General features: G+C 42.0%; 2 protein-coding genes across 2 annotated transcripts; one reads left to right on the top strand and one right to left on the bottom strand.

Moving 5' to 3' along the window:
• Positions 1 to 3,912: 3,912 nt before the first annotated feature.
• Positions 3,913 to 10,122, top strand: pnocb (prepronociceptin b; the record flags this gene model as incomplete). The annotated part of the gene is made up of 2 exons (XM_080514096.1): positions 3,913 to 4,054; positions 9,505 to 10,122. Exons 1-2 carry the CDS (start codon positions 3,917 to 3,919, stop codon positions 10,120 to 10,122), a joined length of 756 nt encoding a protein of 251 aa, XP_080370222.1. The 5' UTR covers positions 3,913 to 3,916.
• A 3,321-nt stretch (positions 10,123 to 13,443) lies between these two features.
• On the bottom strand, positions 13,444 to 26,166 carry znf395b (zinc finger protein 395b; the record flags this gene model as incomplete). The annotated part of the gene is made up of 11 exons (XM_080514004.1): positions 13,444 to 14,133; positions 14,634 to 14,740; positions 14,904 to 14,999; positions 17,140 to 17,392; positions 18,211 to 18,311; positions 18,410 to 18,573; positions 19,746 to 19,858; positions 19,953 to 20,071; positions 20,503 to 20,651; positions 21,977 to 22,089; positions 26,108 to 26,166. 11 exons carry the CDS (start codon positions 26,164 to 26,166, stop codon positions 14,022 to 14,024), a joined length of 1,386 nt encoding a protein of 461 aa, XP_080370130.1. The 3' UTR covers positions 13,444 to 14,021.
• Between the last annotated feature and the right edge of the window lie 700 nt (positions 26,167 to 26,866).

The following is a 26,866-nucleotide window of genomic DNA, read 5'->3' on the forward strand; positions in this document are numbered from 1 at the left end:
AGAGGACTGGGTAAAAGCATTCATTTCCTCAAAGACGGAGGGGTGCGTCTGAAGGTAGAGGCACATCAGCTCCTTCGTTATGGTGCATTTCCCTCCCTGCTTTCATGTCCTCATTCATTAAGAGGGTCAGTGTTGTTTCTGCTTACGTATTATGGAGATCTATTTTTGAATGCAGCTCTTTTGGAGTGTGTATTTCCAAGTCAGGGAAGAATGCTCAGTGTGTGTGTGTGTGTGTGTGTGTGTGTGTGTGTGTGTGTGTGTGTGTGTGTGTGTGTGTGTGTGTGTGTGTGTGTGTGTGTGTGTGTGCGGGTGTGGGTGTGTGTGTGTGTGTAGTCGTAACTTTATCCTTGTACAGTACATCATATATCATCCCCTTGTCAGATAGATTATGCAAATGATATGAAATGCTTAGGATAACTGAAATTGTGGGCTCATTTATTGGCGGCTAAAATGGAGCCGAGGCGACAAGGAGGGCGAAAACTCCGACGAGTGTCAAGAGCGAGCGGCTTCATGACCCACAGTGTCGCACGCATATTCAATTTCAACTTATTGAGATGGAGTGAAGTCGTGACTCCCGGAGACTGCCGGGGAGATCCCGCAGGGTTGCCAGATCTGACTGACAGTTTCCAGCCCGAACACAAGAAGAAGAAAAAGCCACACGGCTCAATAAAAAGCAGCTCAAATAACATGTAACAGAAACTTGTGTTGAGATAGTAAAACTAGCACTCATTAATAATTATGCGGCCAAATATAGCGGGATGAGATCGGGATGACACAGCAGGACTGTGAGAGCTTTTTGAAGACATCCAGTGAAAAAGTAAACAAATGATTCATACACACTAAAAAAAAAGTTTTGAAAATCAACACTGAGTCATCTTTGGGTCTCTCGGAGTTAAAAAGTGTCAATAAAACTTATTCCAACAACTTTCAACCCCCAAACCGCAAGTTCATTTGAATTATAAATCTTATATATAGTGTCAGCTGACTCCTGTTATCCAGTTCAGTTTGACTCTTTGTCTTTTCTTCATTTCTTCTGTATTTATTTGCTTGTACTTCTTGTTATGTTGCAATTTTTTTGCATTTGTTATATTCACATTTATTACATTGTTTTTCTTGCATCTAAATTTTTTTAATTTCTTACATTTGTAATGTTGTTTGCATTAAACTTGACCTGGCATGCTAACTAAATTAAGCGTTTCTGCCAATTCCGTGTAAACGGACATCGTTTTCAAATCGAAAGTTGTGCTGATTGATTTTAAATTGTCTAACAATACAAAACTACCGACAGTAGGTGGGGGTTCTTTTTTCTTATTCTGAAATATCAGATTGAAAAAGTAACTTGTGCTTTCTTTATATTTATCAAACAAGTAGTTTTTGACTGCTTTGTGAACTGAAAGGAACTTTCTCAAGTACACTGAGATCCACCGGTAAAGGAGTTCATGTTGCTTTGTGATATGAAGCAAAACTAACAGGTTAGAAAATCTATTTCATTCCTGCTGCTTTCAGACTTTTGAAGAGAGAAATGTGAGCTCACCTGGTTGTAACTCTTCGTTTTTCTTGGGTTTTTTTGGTTTTTTTGCTGCTGGCTGTGAAACAACTGGCCTCATAGGATTAAAAAACAAACAAAAAAATGGTTCCCTTGATCCTGTCTGTCTGGATTTTAGATCTCCGTGAAAAACATAAAAAAAAAAAAAAAAAAAGCAAATATAAACACATCTGCTTCAGATTATATCTACACATCAAGAAGTCCTAAATCAAAAGCCCAGAAAAGCTCTGAACTTTTCCATCCTCTAATCCGCAGCAGCAGCAGCAGTTTGGATATTATCAGCATTTATCTTCAGTTAAAATAAAATCCTCCAGCCTTCATTCCCCTCCAGTGAGTGCAGCTCAGCTTTGTATGCAAAATGACATTATCGTCATTTCCTCTTTATTGAGTGCATTGTTTTATTCCCACATGCCACAAGGTACTTTGTAATAAATCACATTACTGCACAGCTCTGCCTTGCTTAGCTATATAACAGGTTAATGTATTCTCTGTGGAAGAAAAGAGGCAGCCGAAGTCTTTGTGTGCATTTCCACTCGACTTCACCGGATCGGATCTGCAGGGAAATGTGGAAACAGAAGACGTGAAATTTGTCAGCAGCTTAAAACCTTTTTAACATTTTTTGAGATAATAATAATAATAATTATGCTACTACTACTACTACTACTACTATTACTACTACTACTACTACTACTACTACTAATAATAATAATAATAACAACAATAATTCTGCTTAATATTTTTCTTTAAAACATTTTTTAAATTAATTTCATTTCAAAGAGCAACTGGGCATATTTGTAAGGGTATAAATGAACTGATTATCACTTAATTCCTCTTTTATTTGATGAATCAGGTCTGAGAGCAGCACTATTCCCATTTCACAGTTGCATTCGTGTGTGTGTGTGTGTGTGTGTGTGTGTGTGTGTGTGTGTGTGTGTGCGTGCGTGCGTGCGTGCGTGCGTGCGTGCGTGCGTGCGTGCGTGTGTGTGTGTGTGTGTGTATGTGCGCTGCATGAAAAATGGTGCTCCTCGGTGTTAATGAGGTGAGTTATGGGGCAGTAAAGTCTTACAGGGGGGTAAATATGTGATAAACCTGGAGTCACTGGAGGGAAGCCTGATTAACCTTTAAATACCCAGTGTTTCCAGTAAGACGAGGGTCTCGTATTCAGAGGTAACTCGTCGTTAATCAAAAGCCACGCGCGCAAAACAAAACCAATCATCCAGCTGAAACATCTCGAGTCATTACGGAGCCCTGCTCCTGGCTCCCAACACCTACTCACTGATCACAAGTGCTTTCCTGCATCATTAGATATATTCATAGCTGGATGAGGAACGATCAGTCTGTGCTTGGCACTCACTAGTTTTTCAAAGTGAAAATATTGGAATGTGTTTTCAGGCACTTTTTTTGGGGGGACGGTTGAAGCTTTGTGAGGAGGTTTCAGGACTTCGTTGCTCAGATTCGGGTCCGACATTGTTGACATTATTTTATATCGCTCTTTGTTATTATATTCATACCAGTCCATATTGTGTCCCAATTAACTGGAATTATGGGCATATTTTGTGTAATTTGGTGCCATTCTTTTCTCCACTGATGGAATATGAATATCTTGAGTCTGATATCTCTCAAGTGGACATAAACACAGATGAGCTGCTCCCAACTGGCCAGAAGTGTAATCCGTACAGTTTTAAGTAGCATAGGCTACTTAAACAATAATTGTGGGGGGGAAAAAAGAGGTGATTTACGTTAGGATGTGAGGAGTTTTGTGAGGTTTGTTTTTGTGTTATTGGCTGATCCAGTGTTGGGTGACAGGGCAGATGGGGGTCATGGAGTGGATGTCAGGTAACAAACACGGTGCACCTGGTTCACATATCTGTGGCGCTCCCCGCTATCCTCCTCCGACACATTTCCCCGACGCCACTTCGTTATCTCTTCACAATTGGCTCTTTTCTGCTCAGGCGTCCTGTATTTTTTATCCCGGCCCTCCTGAATTGGTGGTGTATGGATTGTCTCTGCGAGGGTTTAAAACTAATCTCCACACACACTCATATCAACAATTACAAATCTCCAACCTCAGCCGTTTTGATTTCAATCTATGATTCTGGGTTATTGCTTCTGGATGTGCTGTCGCATCCTCCCACACACACACACACACACACACCGCATCGCCTGCTGCCGGCCGCACGCTGTTGTCCACCCACCCCATAATCCACCTAACTGACCCGGCGGTCCGCTCACTCTGCCCGCTCTCTCCCGGCAGGCTGGACCCCGATCCTACAGGTTGGACCACCCAGACCCTGCTGCCCGCTCCAGACCGTCCTCCCTGCTGGGCTGCTGTCCCGTCCCTGTCCCCGGGCCGTGTGGGTGTGTTGAGTGATGAAGATCCCTCTGTGGTGCCTGGTGGTGCTGCTGGCATGTCTCTTCAGCCCTGGAAGCAGTGACTGTCAGGGGGAGTGCGTGGCCTGTGGTCTGCTGCTGCAGCAGCAGCAGCTTCAGCAAGCCTTCAACACCATGGTGAGTGTGTGTGCATGGATACAGTGTGTGTATGTGTGTGTGTGTGTGTGTCTTGATGAGAGTCATCCAATGGCCCTGCTGCCTTTGCAGCAGTGTAGGCGAGGTATGCACCAAAAAATGGGTAATATCAACACTCAGGTGTTGCAAAATTTTTAAATATATAACAAAACCAAACATACAATTTTAAATATATGCAAACTAATGTGTTGGAATGTGTAAAAGTGACAAAAATGACATTGTATTTTATTACTTATATTTAAAAAAGGAAGACTAAATGGGCTAATATTGTTACTGTCCTGCAGAAAATAATAGTTAGCTTTAGGTAAACAATAAACATCTTGAATTGGCCATACATGTCAATAATAAGTGTGCTTTTAATTTTTATATTTTGTCTCATGTTTGATCTAAAGATGTGTTAAGAATAAACAATGTTTATTTCATCATTGCGGTTTCACTTTAGGAGGGCCAAAGTGTGAAAACAGAGATTCAGTATAATTTAAATTAGAGGCATTTCAACTGATACCTGCTTCAAATTTACTTAAAATGACTATCATCCTACTATTAACTGTCAAATAAATCACTTTAAGATATTTGTCAAATGGCCTGTAAAGTATTAAGCTGGGAGAAAAATGTGACCTTTGACCCTTTGTCCATGTCTGATGTACAGTTTGATTGAGCTTTCAGTAATTTTGGGGGGGGGTTAATATAATAGTCAAGGCCAGATGTGGTGGACACTCATAAATCACAGTCATAAATCTTCAGACATTTGGTGCAAAAATGTATTATATTAGTCTTAAAATATGTAAATTGAGAGATACACTGAATTATAAAATGTACGGGTCTGTATTGTTATAACATAAAATTGAGCTTCGGGACCAATATCTGTGGATCTTAGTTGTTCTTATGTTTCCTTCCACTACTCAGAACCATTTATTTGAAGGTAACTGGTGACTTTAAATGCTCCGTCTGTCTGCGATGGACTGTGATCAACCCTGTCGCCTTTCTATTGTCAGCCGGGATTGGCTGAAGCCCCCTGTGACCCTGAGTTAGATAAAGCAGTGGAGAAGATGAATGGAATTGTAAACTCACTTTCTCTTCCAGGCTTTATGTTTAGAAACAAACATCTGTTAAAATCTGTGGGCTTGAGTCATGCAGTCTGAGGGGTTCATGGGCATCAGGAGTATCCAAATCACACGGCATTTTTGACATTGAGAGGGAATGAGGCAAAAAACAATGGCATCATTGGATGCAGAGCTGCTTTGTGATCTCAGGTCTCAGCCTGCTGTTTGTTTGTGGGATCATTTACGTCGTCTGAGCACAAACATCAGCCTCTGCGCTCTCCTCCAACTGCGTCCCAAAACTTCAGCCTGTGGCACAATCTCATTTCCAAACAGTCGGCGGGTAAAAATAGTCCGTGGGCGTCCGCGAGTGGCTAATTTAGCCGATAATGATGCCGAGAGAGAGACAGCTGGGACCTTTTGGGAACTTGTAATAGAAGTATGTAATTGACTGCTGCTCAGTATCATCAGGCCGGGCTTACACCGGTGACTGACACATTTTATCAGCTCCTCATTGTGCGTGCTGCCTCCCCGTTGAGCCGCAGATGGAATCCTCCAAACAATTCCATTCTCGCCGAGCCCGGGCGGAGAGGGAGAAAGTGTGTGTGTGTGCGTGTGTGTGTGTGCGTGTGTGTGTGTGTGTGTGAGAGAGAGAGTGAGGCCTGCTGGTGTTTGTTATCATGTCAGGCCCCATCGATTTATTTGTGTGCACATCATCAGATGCGCACAGACTCACACACAAACAGCACACACCTCGACAGCCAAATGCCGGCGGTTGTGTACACCTGCACCGTTCCGCTTCCTGCATCATTTCCCTGTGTGATTCTGTGGCGTCTGATCGGGTCACGTGAAGGTCGCAGCGTTTTTCTCCATGTGGCATCATGAACGGCAGTTTGAGGAGAAGAGATTATACCTCCTGACAATGAGTAACACTGCAGCTCACCTTCTCCTCTGAGTGGCCACCCTGGAAGTGTAATGATATACCTTCAACACTGCAGATCTACATGCTTACATGCCTTCTCGTTAAAGTTTTTTTTTTTAGTCATTTTTTTTTGTTTTTTGTTTTTGGTCATTGTGCTTTTCTTGGTATCCGTGTTTTGTCTGTTTTTGGTCATTTTCTCCTTTTGTGGAAATTTTGTTCTCTTTCATCTTGGGTCATTTTGTGTCTGTTCCTAGTCATTTTGCATCTGTTGTTTTCATTTTCTCTCACTTGGTGATCAATTTAGATATGCTTGTGGTCATTTTGTGTCTGTGTTTATTGTATGTCTGTTTGGGATCGTTTTTAGTTTCTTTGTGGGCATTATGTTTCTGTTTCTGGTCATTTTTCATCTGTTCTGCTCATTTGTTCTATTTATGGTCCTTTGACTGTTTGGTTTCATTTTGTTTATGTTCCTGGTCTTTTCATGTTTGTTTGTGATTATATTCTGTATTTTTTTCCATTTTGCTTTTATCTGGAGACATTCTGTTTATTTGTGTTGCAGTTTTGTATCTGTTGGTATTCATCTTGTGTGTTTCTGTGTCATCCGATTGCCACCTTTCTTTGTTGGAATCTTGGGTCTACTTATGGTCATTTTCTATCTGTTTCCAGTACTTTTGTCTCTCTGTTATTCATATATATTTCTTTGTGGTCACTCAGTATGTCTTTGATCTTTTTTCTTTTTGTCCCTGTATCTCGTTCGTCGGGTTTCTGTCACTGCGTATGTGTGTTTGTGCGTGTTTGTGTGTGTGTGTGTGTGTGTGTGTGTGTGTGTGTGTGTGTGTGTGTGTGTGTGTGTGTGTGTGTGCGTGTGCGTGTGCGTGTGCGTGTGTGTGTGTGTGTGTGATTGAAGTCCCAGCAGAGGCTCCACTGGGCTGCCGCGCTTCATCACGAGTGCCTGTCAAGCAGCTGAATGGCTTCGTCTGCCTCCATCCTTTCAGAGTTGCCGGCGCAGTGATCGCTCATTTTTCCGACCTGGATGCTTGTTTCAGTCAGTGATCGGTCAGGGAAACGGGCTCTGAACTTTTCTGACATTCATTACACACGTTTTTGATACTTTTCACATGAAGTAGTGTTCCGCAGTGCTCCACATTTTCTTGGACAAACCTCTGCTCTTGCTGTGCTCAAATGATTATATCACTTTCACAATGGCGCTTTCTTACTTTACCTTAACTATTTTAAGCAGGTGCAACTTCTGAGGTTGGTACCCAATCAGACTGAAGCACACACACACACACACACACACACACACACACACACACACACACACACACACACACACACACACACACACACACACACACACACACACACACACACACACACACACACACACACACACACACACACACACACACACACACACGCCTCCTCCTCTCACTCATAAACTCCTGGAGATTGCTCCATTGATCTGACGTGGAGAATCCCCTGGTGTGCTCATTTCATTTACTATGGATAATTAATTTCCGTTGATAGATTCACACAGCGGATCTCCCTCTCTCCTCGCATCCTCTTTGATGTGAGCAGGTTTTCTGATAACAATGTGCTTTATCTCATTGGAGCGAGATTTGACGAGTAAATGGGATTTGCTGCTTACCTCAAACTGAAATTTAACTCAGAGAAGGCCCGGGAGTTTCAGAGAGGGAGAGAGGAGGGGAGATGTTGATGCATTCACCTAAAAGGAAGCAGCTGCAGCTTATTTTCAGGTAGATTTACTCCGTCCACAGAAATAATGTGATGCTTTTGAGGTGTGAATGAGGAATTCTGGCTTAACTTAAGCAGAACTTATTGTTGCAGCCAAAAACACAAGAAAGAAAACTTTTAATTTGACTAAAAACAGGCATTAGACTGACAGAGTCGGATCATTACCTTCAAAATGTAAAAATCCTCTGATTGTTGATCAGTCGATCGGAGACTATAGGATAAAGATGTCATCAAATGATTTCCTCAACATCTTTGTATGAAGAAAAAGATCAGATATGAACTGAAAAGTCAACTTACATGTGATAAGATTTTACAACTAAGAGGATATACATTTACTATCAAAGATAGATCAGGTTCCAAACTGAAAGCTTGTACGGCTCCACCAGAGTTTGATTTAGGTCTCACTTCAGTCATTATCAAAAGTTAAAGAACCATTTAGTCATCAGAAAAGTTTCAAATTTGTCAGCAAATGTCATCATTTACCTGCTGTCCTTCAAACCGCTTTCTCCCGATCTCATTCTGTCAGTCATCGATGGCTCGTCCGTCGAATGATTGACGTCTCATTTGGCCACTGAACGTTCCATATATGCTGAATATTTGCCGAAGGCGGCAGCGGGGCCCATTAACTCCCGCGGCTCGCAGGCCCAAAGACTGCCTCGTCAGCCGGGGTCCGCAGAGGAAAGAAGTGCCATAAATTTCTGCCCAAAGGAATATTTATTGGAGGAGCGAGGATCTTTTACAACAAGAACAGCCTGCATGTGCGATATAAAGGAGATTTATTCTCTGCATTTGGTGCAACGTTGTTTTTTCCCCCCCATGATGAAGACAAGCATGCACACTGGACGTCGTGTTCGGTAGTTGATCATTGCCGGGATGATCGCTGATCAATAGAATTCTATACATATCGAGTACTTTTCCACAGAATATAACAGGGGGTTTCTCAGTGAGTTTCACTTTGAGGAGGACATTTTCGCTGTCCCACGCAGAGCGTACGGTGGACGCTACTGTTTTTTGTCACCTCTTCCCGAATCAGACTCAAAGTAATGTGGGTACGTCAAAGCACTGAACACTGCACGGTCCTGCTTTCTCGAGAAAGTCTCACAAGACAAAATTTCAGCTTAGTAATGCAATGGATACATTTCTACCGAGCAGTGGCTTCCAAAGGCTCCAGACTCAGGTGGCGCTGCTTCCTGAGATGTTCAGGAGGAAGTCAATGAATTTCCACTTTAAGAAGTACTTTAAAGCCTCTCTTTTAGTGAAGCCTCTTTTCTTGGTTCGCTCTCTGAAAAGAATAATAAAGTATTGGAGGCATTTGAAGACCGGCTCACTCTGAGGACTCGTCAACTCTTCACACTGCTGCCTGTGCAGATTAAACGCTTGTAACTATTTGCCTGGATCGTTTATTGCGTTGCTGTAATGAGATATTGGACTCGAGAGCTTTGAATCAAATGTAACCGCCTGACTGAAGTCCTTCTGCTCTCATTAGCTCTCAGACCTGATGGATGCCTGTTGCATGAAGTATCGATGTGCTGATCTGTAAAACAAATCCTGAGACTTCTGAGGCTACGTAGGTCTGCCGCCATTCAACTACCCACATTTGTTTTGTGATACCAGCTGTGGTTTAACTCGGTCTCGGCTGAAGACTTCGTACAAGGTACATCATGAGCAGAAAGAATGATTTTTAACTCTCGGCTCCTCTGCTACATCCACAGGTGTGTCTGCTGGAGTGTGAGGGCCACGTCACCTCTGCGCTCACATGGGAATTGTGCAAGCGCGCCGTGAAGCTGTCCCACTTTCCCACCCGTCCAGACGGGGGCGCTGTGCTCAAGAGGGCGGAGGAGGAGCTGGAGCTGACCTCCCTTGACCTGGACTCTGATGGCGAGCTGCTCCGGGAGGGGGCCGGCGGGGATGAGGCGCCCTTCGAGCATCGCAGCATCCAGTATGACTCCAGGGAGGTGGGGCAGGAGGGGCAGGTGGAGGACGAGGAGGAGGAGGAGGAAGATGAGGGCCTGAATCTCCGAGACAGGCAGCCGAGAGAGGAGAGGAACGCAGAGGGGGGCGGGGACAGCTTGGAGGGCGTGGTCTTGTCCAAACGTTTCGGCGGCTTCCAGAGGGGGCGCCACGGGTACAGGAAGCTCATCGGCTCGCCCGTCAGGCCTCTACAGAAGCGCTACGGCGGATTCATCGGGGTCCGGAAGTCGGCCCGCAAGTGGAACAGTCAGAAACGGGTGAACCAGCTGCTCCGGCAGTACCTGGGCATGAGGAGCAACCGCAGCGGCAGGTTCAACAGTGGGCCCGTGACCCGGGTCTGGAGGCAAAACAAACTGTAACACTCAGAGGCCCTCCACACCCCCCACAGCCCCCGGGTACCCTCCACCCCCTCCAACACTTTTCTTTTGGTTTTTGTGTTTTCCCAGCAGCCCCCTCCCCAAGTTTGAACTGTGAGCCCGCCGTCACAAGAACAAGGCTCCACCATCCTCTCTTTGTGTCGCTCAGTAACAACCGATGTTTTGACCGTGATGTCCTGCCTAGAGATCATATTGACATGCCATTCCGTGAAATAAAGTAGAGAAGTGCAAATGAATATATATTTTTGTGTGTCAGTATAACAAAAGAAAAGGGGGTTGCAAATAAGGTTGGGTGTGACGTTTCAAATCATCCTGAATGCACTTTCATGGGACTGGTGTGGCGGCGGCGTCTGCAGCTTTTTGCACTCTGTGGGCGGAAAACAAACGGACTCATGTAACGTTAGCCTATAGGTTCCCTCTTTTTAAAGCCGCTGTTGATTTGGGACACGCACAGCTCACTATTTGTCTTGTATTAGCTGTGGATCGGCTCTCTTTCTCTCCACAGATGTAAATACGGCCCCACAGAGCGACTGCTGAAGCACAAACACTTAATCACCAGTATGAGAATCCAATTTTCTGCTTAAGAAACTTAATTAATTAAACACAATGGAGGCCAAATTGGTTTTTTTGGGGGGACTTCAATATATTTTTTTTTATGTTACAAAACTCTTAATCGTTCCTTTAAAAAAAAAAAAAAAAAAGAGGCTTTGTTCCTATTGGTCCAGTAGAACTGACCGCTAATGTCACTGTGTTCTGATTTGGGTCATTAAAATTGGGATTTTTGTGGCAAACCTGGCAGGTGATGGTTTTTGTTGACGACACACACAGCAGGTTGGTTCTCATTATTTCATCGCAGTGGATCCACACTGCCCTCTGGTGGCTAAAGAGCAAAGACACTAAACAGTTTGAGCACATTTCTTGCTCTTTTTTGGGGGGGGGGTCTGAGTCTTACAAAAGTCTGCACATTGAAGGAAGGTCACATCTCATAGTCTATGTTCTTCCTGTGAAGGTCTGGGAATTAAAAATGAAGACTGCTGTTTGACATTATTACATAAAAGGAGTATTTTCCTTCCCCATTTTCTTCTAAATGATGTAAATGACCTTGTAAAGTAGCCCTGTGTCATTGTGTTATAAAAAGGAAATAAAAGTCAAAGCTGAAAGTAATATAAAGACTAAGTGTAGGACTTTAATTATGATTGGCTCAATGATGATATTTCTGAAAAATTGAGATTGAAATAAACGTCACAATTTGATCACTGACAATGCCAATGAGAGAAATGAAGAAATGTTTACACTCTTTATAAAGCGAAACATAGAAAGTAAATGTGATGGTGTGCTGAAGCCATACTAACCAAAAAAAATACAGGAAGGTATCTTTCAAAATGTTTTGGATCATTTAAAACTTTGCACAATTGACAATGAATGTCATTGAACAAGTTCAATGATTTTGACTTAATTCCGAAAATGCCAATTTATGACTTGATACTGAAATAAATTCTTTATTCTAAAATGGTGAATTTATTCCAACTGATTTATTTTATTCTCAAATATCAATTTCAATCAAAAAGACTTTCTGACTATTGAATTACTTTGACTTGATCATTTTATGTTACATGTTTTTGTAGAAATGTTGATTTTATATTCTGGTTTTACTTTTTCTAAAATAGTGATTTTAATAAAACTCTTTACTCCACAAATACTGACAGCATTACCATAGTTTGATTTTATTATAATATTTTCACTTTATTCTCACAATATTGACTCTATTCTATTTATCATACATTTAAAACAAAAATGTTGACTTCATCTTTTGACTTTTTATTATATTTTGACTTTTTTAAATGTTTCAAAAACAGTTGTCTGATTATAATTGGCAGTTTTTTTGTTTGTTTTCTTGTCATTTTGTCTTTACTATCATCATATTACCTTTCATTTCATCATTAGTGTTTTATTTCAGATTCATTTAAAATGTCTCTTATTTTGTCTGTAGTGTCTACAGTTTATCTTTCCTCCTCTATATTATCAACATTATTTACAAGGTCTGTTTTTGTTGTTAATGTTTTGACTTTCTTTGCTTCTTCTTTATGTTAAAAAAAATGTCAGTTTCATCCTCAATGTTGTGATATTTCCAGTTGGTTTCCACCATCTCACATTTATTTGGGACCTTTGCAATTTGCTCTCAATCTTAAACGTTTTGGAATGAACTTTTGAAAAGAAAAAAGAAATTTACTCCTCTTTTTCTTATTTTTCCCTCTTGATGTGGCCATAATAGCACACCAAAAAGTAGTTTGAAAAAACAATTACAGGGTAAAAGAAATTTATTTCGAGATTCAGGAAGTTGGAAATCTATATACATAGAAAATAACTGTGAGGTATAAGTAAGAGTCAGGCTTGTTAAAACGACAACCTTTCTTACATTTCTACTTCTGTATTTGGACAAATAATTATCATCAGGTCTCTAACTAATGTGAAAATGTTAAATCAGAGGTGTTAAACATAAGGCCTGTGGGCCAAAACTGGTCTCCAGCAGGATCTAATCCGGCCCAACCACCAAGCACGTCGTAAAAAATTCAAAGAAAACTGACTTTTTTAAACAACTTTAAAGTACTGGACGCCACACAACAGAGACCCAAGCTGAGCTATCGGTGATGCTGTCATGACAGATAGCAACTTAGCCTCAAAGCCACGCTGTCAGGGTGAGTTTGTAATCACGCACACAACGCAACAGCTACCCATTTTTACAATGTTTCATTGTGTTTTGCACCAGAGAGGATCATTCAAATTAGCATTATGTTGAGATTGCGATAATAGTCAGTAGTAACTGATACTGTTTTGGAAAAAATACATTTTCAGCAAGATAACAAAACATTAAAGTTTAAAATTGAAGGTTATTTTGGCACCATTTTACTGGTCTGGCTTACTCAAAGATAAAACTAGACTGTATGTGGCCCTTGAATTAAAATGTATTTGACTTAAGTTTGATTTAGATTGTTAATATGGAAGAATTAACAGACAAATTCCATGTCTCCCTTCAGATATGTTCATTTTCTCCAGTGTGCCGAAAGTGGAGAAAACATACACAATGAAACATGTTTCAGCTTCTACGTATATGTTCCTCACTTGCCTCGTGTCAACATGATTTTCTTTCATTGTTGCGAGTGTGAAATGTGTCCAGAGACAATAAAAATAGTTTGATCTTCCTTTGGTGGACTGTCATGTACATGAGAAAGAGAGAGAAGAGGGAAAAACAAAAAACAAATTCTCAGTGCGTTTTAATGTGTTTGACAATATATCTTCCTCTTCTTGTTCCTTTATTGCTATTACAAACTAACGCCAGCCGATAACAGCATGAACACTGGTTGTACGCCGACGGGCGGGCAGGAACTAAAGTCGGTTGAGTCCAACCAAACGTAGCTTATTCTTGTGAGTTTAAATTCCAACAAAGTGCCAAAAAAAACATGAAAAAAGAAAAAAAATACATAGGCTGAATGAGACGATTGAAAAAAAAAAAAAAGGTATAAAACACTCGTACGTAACAAAAACACAACAGCAACAACAACAGCAAAAAAAAATAAAAAAATCACACAATAAATCATCACCACTGTGTAACCACTAGAAGAGGACTGGAGGAAAAGAGCCGGGTGGTTATTGAGTACGGTGGAGCTATAAGGAGTATTGTGGGCTTTAGCACGTCACATGGTGGGAGTCAGTCAACAGATAGCACCATGGCAGACCTCAGGATTACAAACATACAGGAAACACGCTCATTCTTTTAGGAAAGAAACATTCGGAAAGTTAAAAAAAAAAGAAAAGAAAAGGGTTTTCTCTTCATTCAGGTTCTCTTTCTGATAAAAGTCTCTTGGTCTCCGTCACTTGGCCGTCTAGTCGGGGAAACGCTGGCAGGCTTTTTTCCAGCGGCAGGCCGTGCACCACTGGTCTTTACGCTCCACTCCGTACACCTTGCGACACTTCTTGGCCTCCCCGCGACCCTTCCTGAAAAAAACAAAACAAAAAACGAGTTCAGTACGCACGAGAAGCAAAGTGAAGAGAAACTCATGAAATGGAAGGTTTTACTGGAGCTAGCAGAGTGAAAGTAGATCATCGTGTGTCAAACACCTTCTTTCTCAACACGTTCCCAGTTCCAGGAAGCTTTAGTTCTTGTAATTTGACACCAGCCTCATCGACGTCTTCATGCAACAAAACTCATCGGATGTTATCGGGCTAACTTACTGTCCAGAGATGCTGTGTGTAAAAATTTAAATAATAATAATAAATCTGAAAACACTACCTCAGATATGTATCGGCCACGACAACCAACCACACAAGCAATGAAGGTCACAGGGGTTGTGCAGAAGTTCAACTTGAATTCTTTTCTAGCGTGTTTTGCCTCGTTTTCTTTGTGTCCTCTTCAGTGGTTTTAACGTCTGTGGTGCAGCGTTCCTCTACCCGCCTGGTTGGAATAGTTTTCAGTGGGTAGGCGGACGTGGGCTCACCTGAAGGAGCAGTGGGTGCGAGAGGGCGACGCGATCATGGGCTGCAGCCGGTTCTGCTGGAGCCACTGTTCCCCGACACTGACCGACCGGCAGCGAGGCTTAACCATCTGAGAAAAGTGCACAAAATGTACAATTCATCCACTTCCGACTCTTAATCAGCTTCTTTTTTTGTTTTTGTTTACTGGTGGACACTTCAGCAGAACTTGTGTTTGAATGTCTTGAATGGACCCTGTGTCTTAACCAAGAGTTATAAAGAGAGAGAAAACCCACCGGAGTGTTACTGTGGCCGGACACGGTGGTAGGTGGGGTCCAACACTGGCTGCCGGGGCTCCTGGGGGCAACAGATACCTGGACAGGGCTGCAGGCCTGAGGGAGCACACAGAGGAATTTTGATATTGATCAGAAAATCTGTTAGAAAGCAGCTCCACATTAAAAAAACCCAAAACAAAACAAATAAACTCTGAACTGCACAGACTTGGGCAATGGTGGTTGTGAAATTAGAGAAGCAGACTTGGGATCAGGAGTTTGCAAGTCCGTTTGCGAGCCCCTGATCAAGACCCTTGACCACCAGCTCCCTTAATGTGGCCGCACCTCCGCATCCCAGAAGTAGGACTGACCCATCCTTTCCCACACGGAAAAAAATATATTTCCCCAAGAGTCGGGGAGTTGAAAACACATCAAAATACACAACTAACATTGAGAAACTCCCACAAATCCTCTTCAAAATTTCTCATCAAAACTCATTTTACTGTTCCAATCAAACAAAAAGCTCTATGGATTAAAATTAAAGCAGATTGAAGATTTTTTTTTTTAATACCACCATATGCAGTTGACACACTGTTATATCACCCCAACAGAACCAAGTCATGCTAAATTAAATAAAGTTAGTGTGGACTGCTTCTAATTTACTCTCATCAGGAGAGAAACCAAGAAGCCGAAGAATTTAACTGATTCATCCTTTTAAGACCTGTCTTGAGAAATGTGATACGCCATTTATTGGACAAACCTCTGCAGCTCTTGTGAATTAAAAAATTCTCCAAACTGCACAATAAAATGAGCTTTAATAAAATGTTCCCATCAGGAAACAAGAAAAGACAGAAAATGAAGCTGCACCAAAAATATGAAATTATCTTTATTATTCATATTCTTTTTGAAAAAAAAAATCAGGTTTGAACCTTTTTATTTGAATTCTCTTTCGTTTAATTTTGTTTTATGGTTTTGTTTTGCTCCTACTTTTTATTTGATTTTAACAGGATTTTTTTTAAGCATGGATTCATTATTGTGGTGGTTGGAGAGGGGGGGTCTACTCGGCGGGGGTCTACCAGTCTCTTTCAGCCCCCTCGCTGGCTCCTCGCTCTCTCTGTCACAAAGCATCCATTTACAGGCTGGCGGCTCAGGGTAAATGCAGGTCACCAGTGAAATGTGCTGCTTTGTCATGCATAAACAAAGTTGGAGCTCATTGGCTTGTTAGAGAGGATTGGGGTGGGGGTGGGGGGTGCGGTGTGGGGGGGGGTTCTGAAACAACAACACCATGTTACATGAAACTGGAGTTGAACCGTTCTGTAGAATCGAAACACTTTCTGTTTTGTTTTTTTACACCACCTGATTTCATTCATTTACAAACAAAAACGTGAGGTTTAGAAGGTGAATTCCTCTTTTATTTCAAATCTAAACCTGATGTTTATTAATTCATGCGAACAAGAAGCGTGCCATCTCATTTCATTTCTCTCAAAGTCTTTCCTTCTTACTCTCAACTCAAACTGCGGGAAGTGAACAAGTATTTATTCAAGTAATGAATGCTCACCAGGATCTCAAATATTACCTGACGTTAGAATCATAATTGTGTCGTAAGCTGAGCTTCGCTACACATTTTGGATGAATTTCTTTTCTTATTTTGTTAAATCTTTTCAATAAAAAATGATAAGCTCCAGAAATGTTTTTTTTTTTTTTACAATCAGTCCCCTGAATGTAAAAATTGTGAAATATTTTACATTTTAGAAAACATATTACTCCACTTTTCTTCCAAAATGGACAATGAAATAAAAAAGCATTTAGCTTCGTTGATTAGAAAATGAAAATGAACATGCAACAAGTTTAGCTCAGCATTGAGCTTTCAATTAGCATCTGACTTAGAACTTAAACCACATTGTTGTTTTTAGTGATTTTCCCTTGATTTGGGGGTCTTTTTTCTTTCTGACTTCTGATGTTTTGCCACGAGGTTTGATATAGTCTAGAGAAAATGGAGTGAAATGCAATGAGTTTTCAATATAAACTGGTGCAGTAGGGTTGCATATGACTTAGTGCCCATGATTTATGGCAGTACAGTGATAGCTTGAGTTGCTGACTCTCAATTACATAAATCCAAGCCTTAGCGGTCCTCCAGTAGCTACTGTGCCCTCATACTGGTCAGTTCAGGCAGTGTTCTGCGAAATGCATGTTGGTTTCTATTTGTGTCCATCTTGGCCTGTGGTGTGGACCCTCTGCCTGCCAGCATTGCTGCTCCCACCTGATAGAGATGCTCGGAGTGGATCTGCCAGAAGCTGCTGGGCGCCGACTGGCTGAGTGGGCTGGGCCTGCTGGACACGGGCCCGGAGCTGGAGTTGGACCTGGGCCTGGGAGCCGGGGGGATCTGGAGCTCCGGCCGCGGAGGAGAGGCGCAGGAGGCGACCTGGCCCAGAGCCTGCTGGGCGTCGGGGGACTCGCAGGAGATCTTGGTGTAGTAGAAGTCCTCCTCCCTCCGGGACTGTTCGGATCCACTGCTGTGAGTGGTCGACACAAGGAAAAAAAAAAAAATGTGACTGGTGTGTTCAGCTCACGGCAGACGACATAAACAGCTTTACTCCCCCTGATACCAGTCACAGCTCCTCCACTGCCTGAAAATTTAATGTTGTTTTGCAGCTGAGAAATGTTGTAAATGTCTGGTTTCTGCCTCGGCTCAGACTACAGCCGACATGTGGGCCAACATTGAACATGCAGACATGGATAACTAGAACGAAGAGGTGTAAACAGTAAAGTCTAGACGTGAATCATGAACTGAACCTGAACATTCTGTGTGGTCCAGATTGAAATGTGTCTTTAATCTGCTGCAAAGTGCATTTGATTTGTACATACATTTTTAAAATAGCACCTAACATGGTTAAAATTGCTAAACGTGGTAATCAAGATCAAAATAACTCGTGAAAAGACAAAAAATAGTACAGTATTAAAAAAAGTTTCAAAATCAGTGGGAACATTTTTTTCAAATGTAAATACACAAAAAAATTAATGATCTAAAATAGCACAAAAATGGCTAAATAAGAAAAACAGCTAAAATGGATAAAACAGCTAATAAGTGGCTAAAGACAATAAAACAGGAAATGAAGTTGCAATACAAGTTTAAACTGGCGAAATAAGATTAAGAAACAGTTAAAATACACTAAAATGTCGCAAATGTCAATAGTCTCTCATTAAAATTGGTAAATTCTATTAATTTAATGTGAGCTAAGTTTGTAAGCTGCGTTATCTTTGTTTCACTGGAGTCTAAAGATGCTGTATTTGGTGAAGGACGAGAGTTCAGAGACGTTCAAGGTCAGCTCACCACAGATGCACCACGCGGATATGTCTCTTTATTCCCACTGACGTGGTCAGCATCTTCCCGCAGCTCGGCCACAGACATTTGTACATCCCCATGAGGGAGCTCTGCAGGAGGACATGGCGGAGGCAGGAGATACGTGACAATGCACAGACACACACACACACACACAGAGCTCAGTGTTTTCCATCAAGCCTTCACACACCTTTGGCTTCTTCGCACTAAGCTCCTCCCCCAGGCCTTCATCCGGGCTGCTGTCCACCTCGGGGACGGACGGTGAGGGGGCGGGGCTTACGTTGCCGTGGTCCCAGCTCCAATAGCCGCTGCTGCCGCTGTCGGAGAGCTCGCCACCACCACACTCCATGTCTGCTGAAAATGAGGATGCACACACACTTTAGCTTATTTTTTTAGCTAAAATATCTGTATTCAACAGTTTTTAAGATCAGGCACCACTAAGACTGCTTCCAAACTCCTTCAGGCCACTAGCTGGTGCTGTGTTTTTTGATGTAAAAATTCAAATCTTTCCTCATGGCCTCTGTGATATGGATAAAATGTGTGTCCCTGTATGCAGACGACGGTGTGCTAAATGTTGAAGTACAAACGTTTTCCATGTTTACGCAGACAAAGAAACTGGCGTGTTTTCAAAATATTGCATCTTTAAGTTGTTTCAAGAGACTATATAATATCAAGCAAACATCCTGACATAAGACTGTATTTCTTTAGCTTTCGTTACAGTACAGAGCAAAGCCTACTTGTGCCTTTGCTGACATTTGTTTGCACGAGAGGCAGCTCTCTGCAGAGAAAAAGTACTGAAAAATGTACGAGTCCTTTGTTCTCAGGATTCTGGGATCTCCATGTTATAAAAAAGTCTGTATAAAGACATGCATGAACCTCAAAGTCAAACAACTATAAGAGGTGCTTAGTACACCTGGTGTTACTGGAGTGCTCATGGACGAGAGGGTCCATCTATTTAATAAACCCACTTCATCTGACTCGGGATCCCAGTGGGGCAGGAGAAGATCCTAGCTGACTGTGCATGAAATATTCATTTAAGTCATCAGTTTATTTAATGCTTCATTTCAGTTAAGTTGTTGCATTTTTTTAATGACATTAATCAGGGATTAACACTCATTATTAAAGAATCACCAAACATGGTCTGACCTCAGCTCAGGCCTCTTTTAGTCCGAGAGTCCACTATCTAAAAACAGAACTGAGATCTGATCATGGAAACCTGCTGTTGTTACAATGTATCATCCACAAATAATGTCAACGGCTTCATATTGTTAAGGTTTGAATCATGATATTTCTAAAGAGCGATCAATAGCGATTAGGTTTCGGATCATGAGGATGGTAAGCAGAGCGAGGGAGACTCCCTGAGAGGAAGCTGAATTTGGTTGACATCCAAGTAAAAAAAAAAAAAAAAAACTTCATTCTACCATAAGAGAACTCAATGGATGTTGAGGTGACCGTGTTTCATGGTTAAGGTTCAACTAAGGTTCCGCGACAAGCGACGCTTAAGTTAATGAGATGGCGAAACAGACCTGCTCCTGGGTCCATTTGTGGAAGACTCTGCACCGCGGGGCTGCAGGACAGGGTGGTGAGGACCATGGCGGCCATGATCTCGTCCATCTCCACAGACTCCGGACTACGGAAGCTGGAAAAAGCAGTGAGACATCTCTTTAACACAGTGAAGAGATTTTTTTTTTTTTAAAACAGCACTGTCTAAACACTGCAGCGGCATCCCTCACCTGTACGCAGCCTCAGGGGGCTGCACCGAGGCTCCGGCAATGTGCCCCGAGGCAGCCGGACCGCTCCTGCTCTCCGTTCCTGAAGCTTTCTGAACCTGCACACAGCTCTGTGTGAACACCTGCAGAGGGAGGGACAGGGAATGTGGAATTATTTCTCAACCGGAGAAGCTTGAAGCAACATTGTGCATGCACTTCTGCAGGTTTTACAAGTTCTAAAATGTTAGAATTTGGCCCCTAAACAATGGGCGTCAAACATAGGGCCGGCAGGCCCATAACTGGCCCTCCAGAGTGTTCATTCTGGCCCAAAGTTTGACTTTGCAAAGTGCTAAAACAATAAAGCATAGCAGACATATCACACTGAGACATGAGCAGGGGTCCTGTGACCCAGCAGTGGAAGCCACCTGTTATATAGTAGCATTAGCATGTGAAATGTAGTTAGTACAGCTTTAAGAGTTTTTCATATTAGACTTGTACATCTTTGCACTAAAACAAATAGAAGCACTTCAGAGCTACTTTGCTGCACTCGTCCACAACCGCTCGCTCTGCTCACCGTAGTCCGGCGCAGGTCAGGTCCGTGGCTGCTGCGTGGCGTTGTCGAGACACGGCCCTGATGTCCCGCTCCAGCTCTGTCCCCGGGTCCCATAGCTGCCATGGTGCTGCTGCACACCGTGAAGGGACTCAGCACAGTGTCACACTCACCTGCAGACATACACACACAAGGCCAAGTGTGAGGTTTGTCTTAATGCACAAACACACCTGCCTTTATCAATACACTGACCCTCATAAAGACTTAATGCTTAATAGAACAATTGCAAATACTGCTATAACTTTATTTATTAATACTACATACATCATTTACAAAAAAATACATTAAAGCAAGCAACTAAGAATCAATCTTAAGTGATTAAGAGTAAGAAAACACTATTCCCATGTAATGGATCAACTTAGAGCTTTTCTCATATTGGTATTTGGCGCCCCAAATCACCCACAAATATTAGCAGCAGTACTACTAGCCCTACTGCCAACACTACTACTATTACTGCCATCACCAGTAACACTACTATTAATACTCCCAGTACTACAAGCACTACTACTACTACGATTACCAATAGCAGCAAAATACTGGCCCTATTACCCCTAACACTACTACCAGCATTCATGCTACCAATAGTAACAGTGCTACTCGTGGGACTGCTACTAAAACTATTACTGTCACCACTAGTCGCCCTACTATTTATACCAGTACTACTATTCCTATTACTAGCGGCACTTTTGCTACAAGTGTCCCATTATTCTCCGAGCACCCAAATGCAACACAAAGCCCAGAGTCCCAGCGGGCTCTCAGCCAATCAGCGCAGGAACTCTGTTGTAAACAAGCGACGCAGAAGGCGGGACTCGGCGCTGATTGGCTGAGCGCTGACTCCAGGGGACACACCTCCTTACTGACAACGTGTTCAGACACGAGCTTGGCCGGGAGGATCAGCGCTGGATGAGGCGATATGGCCCCAAATAACCCCGATTTCAACACAAAGCGGCACCACAACACTTTAAAAATGCAAAATCCTGCAAAAAGCATGTTTATCGCTAAAGAGTGTGGGCGTGGATCAGTGCTATGTGCGAACACGGCTGCCAAAATAAACAACCTACGTCATATTCACGTTAATATGCGATATCGAAATAATATTTTTCATGCATGATTAAAATTACACTGTCTTGAGTGCTTAAAGCTTCTGTATTTGCATGCATACGATGCACTGCAGTTAAACAAAGATGTTAGCATTTTTAGCCTTCCCTAAATAAATAAATAAGCAGGGTTAATGCGCTTGTTTACGATGGAGGTGCATATCAGGTATAAGAGGAATCCCGGTTCATCGCGGCTCAGATACACCGCTGATCTCCACCCGGCAACGCAGACTGAGCTCAGAGAAACACCCCCTCCCTCCCCCGGCTCACGGCGCCCAGAGAAAAAACTGTTTTCCTGCAGAGATCGCAACACCACCCACGCAAACCAGAGCTGGACTCACTCCGACTGCGCGCGCACGTCCGTCCGTCCGTCCGGTCCGGTCCGGTCCGCTGCAGCAGCGGCTCGTCGCTGGCTGGATGTCCCGCCAGTCGCCGGCTCTCCGCTTCAGTCTGCCTGCTTCCAGCCGGAGGAGGAGGAGGAAGGGGATGAAGGGGGGTTGGTCGGATACGTGCCTACGTGTGTCTGCTCGGTGGACCAATGCCGGGGGTGACAGCTGGGCAGAGCGCGCAGACATCCGCCTGCAGCGCACCGCGCGCGCGCGCACGGAGGGGATGATGTAGGTGAGGGGTTATCGGAGCAGCAGCAGCATCATCTGCAATCTGCATGTAACACACACACACACACACACACACACACACACACACACACACACACACACACACACACACACACACACACACACACACACACACACACACAGCATGGTGTTATGATGCTTGCATATTTGCAAATAAAAAGCAACGTCCAAAAAACAAGATAACGGTCAATCTTATCTTTAGATGCTCCTTAAAATACATTTCCCTACTAAACATTTTCTCCTTGTGTCTGTAACAATGACCATAAATTATTGTTCTCACCATTTGTTTCTCAAATGGTGGCGCTCTTTGTAAATTATCAAAACGTTTGAAAAATTCTAGTACAACTACAATAACCACTAATACTACTACTGTAAGTAGCAGTACTGGTGTCATTCACTGGAGGAGCAGTGTTTTGTTCAAAGACAATTCTACATATGAAATGTGGAGAATGTGATTTGAACCGATAATCTTCCCATGGAGGGGTGGCCATTATACCAACCAAGCCATAGCTACCCCTAGCTATAACTGTATACAATAACTACTACTACGACTACTACTACTATTGCTCAATATATAACTACTATTGCTACTATGACTGGCACTATTATTACTAGTACTAGCACCAATTAGCCCTGCTACTACTACTACTACTACTACTACTACTAAAGGTCACGGATTACTGTAGCTTACCCCAGCCAGTCTATCATTGGAAAAACAAGACACACTCACATTAATTAACACTTTACACTCATAATTTAAGCTCCCTAAAATAACACTTTTGGACTCTTATAACATGCAACCCCAACACAGAAAGCTCTACCTGGTCTCTAAGCGAATCCAATCTCACAATAAGGCAGGAGTGCTAACCGCTTCACAGCCCCTGATAGGCTGCCATTTATTCTCATAAAGATCAGGTATTTTAGCTTCCGTTCCCCCCCCCAAAAGGGGACAAAAAGGCATATAGTAATATTATTGAGTCAGCATTCCAAAAAAAGGTCTATAAAGTTGAGATATTGTCACGGTTCCGGTGATTCTTTGTGGCGAGAGTGATTCAGTGGGGTTTGTGTGAAAATGGGATACCGCAAAGATTGATTAGCTTCATGCCTCTGTTGCAACTCCAGCCTAACATGCTTGATCACTCTTTTTAACCCCAAACCTACTCAATCAATAAACCAGCAGCCAGGGCAAATCAGCAGTCTTCTATGCGAGTTAGGCTCAGACAATTGGAAAGGCAGTCATGTGGCAATATTTTATTCGATTCTATCGCTAATTCAATTTACAGACCAATTTGACAGGGTAAAAATAAACATACAGAAATTACATATAACAATATCTCAAGCACAAATGAAAAGGGGAAAAAGACAAACCCTTGGAAAACTGCTGACACCGTCACTTGAGTCGATCGACCCCCATCATCACATGATAAATTGCCTGCATGGAGATCAAACACATCCTGCATGTGTGCACTTAGCAGGCCCACCAGAGCTCATGAGCGTGTGTGTGTGTGTGTGTGTGTGTGTGTGTGTGTGTGTGTGTGTGTGTGTGTGTGTGTGTGTGTGTGTGTGTGTGTGTGTGTGTGTGTGTGTGTGTGTGTGTGTGTGTGTGTTTTGGAGACCGGATTAGTGTCGGCTGTCTGCACCCTCTCCACCAGACATCCAGTCAGCAGGGATTTTAGGGTCTGAGCGCCGACACAGTCAGAGAGAGTAACCCAGTCCTGATCTGATTCCCAAACCAGACTGGACTCCTTTTTTTTTTTTCATCTTGTTTCATTCATTCCTGATGGCGTGTAGCCTCCCCAAGCCCCTGATAAAAGTCTGAACTGTTAAAACACATCACTGGTAAGAAATTCAGACGCTACAAGGTTGAAGGTCTACATTTATAGCAGCTGAAGTAGAAAGCCTCTTTATGAGGAATAGGTCGTGATAGAGGAAAAAAAGAATTAAGATTTAGTTTGGTCATTACAAAAAGAGATATCACACATTTGACAGATGTGTCAGAAGTGCAAAAAAAAAATACAACAGGTCTTGAACATTTCTGAGACACACATATATTTTGGGATTATATATTGCACTTCATAGTAGACAAGTGTTGAACCTTCGGATAAATATTTTTTCTATTTATCAAGTACGTGAGACAAAGATCTGATATTTTAGATATCAAGCTGTGGCCAAAGCACACCAAAGAGACAGCAAGGTATTTAACTGAAAGGGGCCCAAAACATGACAAATAGCTAGAAAAGCAGCCATTCAAGCATTTGTCATCAAAGAGTTAATTGGAAAATTGGATGATGTTCTCAGTTGGTTGTTAATGTAAAAAAAAATAAAAATAAATCCTTTCCCATTCAATGCTTGTTTTTCTGTTGGAATATTTTGTTAGGAACACCTCTAAGACCTACTTACCTACTTACCTACCTACCTACCTACCTACCTACCTACCTACCTACCTACCATCTGTAAGCACGGAGAGGTATCATCATGCCACATTAAATCATTTTACACTGCCCACAACAGAACAAATGGACAGTATGATGCCATACAATGCAAGTCATAATGCTCTACCCAGATGAGAACAGCAAAATTGCCTTCAAAATGTCATATAAACAAGATATTTTAAGAAACAAATGTGGCCTCACAATGTCTGCACTTCACCTGTCCATGGTCACGGGTGTGAGCGTTGAGCAGGTGAACCCAGTTCATCCAGTCCGTCCTGGTTTGTGAGTGTAGATGTCCGTTTGTGCCGCCAGCTTCAGTTAGTGGGTGGTGCAATGTCACACTTATTAGTTCAATTACGGACCATGTTGTAGGAGTGTATGTGTGAGTATGTATAGTAATGATGACGTCATCGGATCAATGTTCAAGAAGCTTGTTCTGTGTGCGCTCTTTGGTTGTATGTATAGTTTTGTCTAAACTTCCAAATAAAACTTCTGCATATTTTTATTTACATAATGCAAAACTCATATCTGAATGCAGTTTTTCTATGGTGGTTCATATGTTTTACGTTTGCTTGTTTGTTAGTTCTATCAAATTAATTAAAATAAGAATTGAAATAAAGTTGTTTTCACATGTCAGCTAAGAAACCACAGACCTTTAATCCTTATGTATGGCACCTATTAAAATACAACATCCATGGAAGCGTAAAGAAGGTATTTACATGTATTTTTTTAGGTTAGTTAATGTGTTTTTATGCCAAAATTATACATTAAAATAACTTTAAAGGGACACCTCGCAAAACATTTTTTTTTCCTGAATGGTTAGACTATTAAAGTTAATCACTATATTCATGCAAGATTACTTCATTTTGACAGTGAGTGTTACTTTTTCATCACCCATCACAGTGCATGTGATCTTTAACAGTTTATAACATTTAACATTGTTCCATATTTTGAAGCATGTAACTCAGAGTGAAGGGCGAATAAATTTAGTAAAACTCTCCAACCTCTACCCAAAATATCTAAACTTGTATGTTGTGTAAATATATTGTTTTTAGTTTTGAAGCAATGAGAGAAAAACGGTGGTTAGACAAAAAGTTACCCAATATGGTCACTTCCCTGATAAAGTCTTAAAGTGAAGTCGTGGATTTATTGTGCATCTCTGACCATATTTGTTTTGTAAACATTAGAAAGTAGATTTTTTTAAATGTTTTTATTCCAGTGGTGAACAAAGCATTGACATAACTGTTGTCACATGTGGGTGTGTTTTATTGGGGATGTTCAGTGGATTAATAGCGACAGGTGGCATAACAACAGGCATTTCAGGAACAGCGGCTCCACCCTGCTTTGAGGTCTTCTGACCTTTGTTGTATTCTTAGTTCGCAAGCTCACGTTCCACTCCCACCTTATCTCATTCTGCATCTTAACCACCACCACAGAAGGTGAATCCCCCAGCAGCGGCATATCCGCATAAAATGGAGGGGGGAGAATACAAAAAGATGAATAAAAACAGAAATTAAACCCTTTAATTGGTAATACAAGGTTGGAAGATATGTAACTACCCCAAACTGCAACATGCATAGAAAATACTCACAATAATATTGATACCTGTAGATTAACATAAGAACTATAGTTACCAAACACTCCACAAAGCCACCTTCACTACTTCAAATGACTATTGTAAGCAAGACTGTTATGATCCGATGGTGGATTCAATGTTTTAGCTGCTAAAGAAAACAGTGTCACTGCACAGAAATTCGCCAACATGATGTGGTGATCAACCATGTTCTGCGAGGGAAATTCCACCAACCCAAAAGTGGTTTTCTTACAAATTGTTTCACATTTGCCCACGATTGACACAATTATATATTTTGGTTGGCATCTAGTTGTAGCAACCTTTTCCTTCACCAAAAATATATGAAAAAAACAACATTAAAAACCCAACAGATTCAGTCTGACTCTTGAAGCTCAATTGGGACAAAAATAGGACGAATACATTTCTAGTCGACACCGTTGAAGCATCCAAATGGTGAAATAAACAGAATTTGACCAATGTTTTCACATTAACGCAGACGTGATGCTGACTACTGATGGTTTCAGTGTCGGTGGACAAAAAACTGGAAGAAGAGAAGCAGCCTTTTCCATGAAAAAAAGGGTCTGAAAA

Source organism: Blennius ocellaris, assembly GCF_963422515.1.
Source record: "Blennius ocellaris genome assembly, chromosome: 18".
Lineage (NCBI taxonomy): Eukaryota > Metazoa > Chordata > Actinopteri > Blenniiformes > Blenniidae > Blennius > Blennius ocellaris.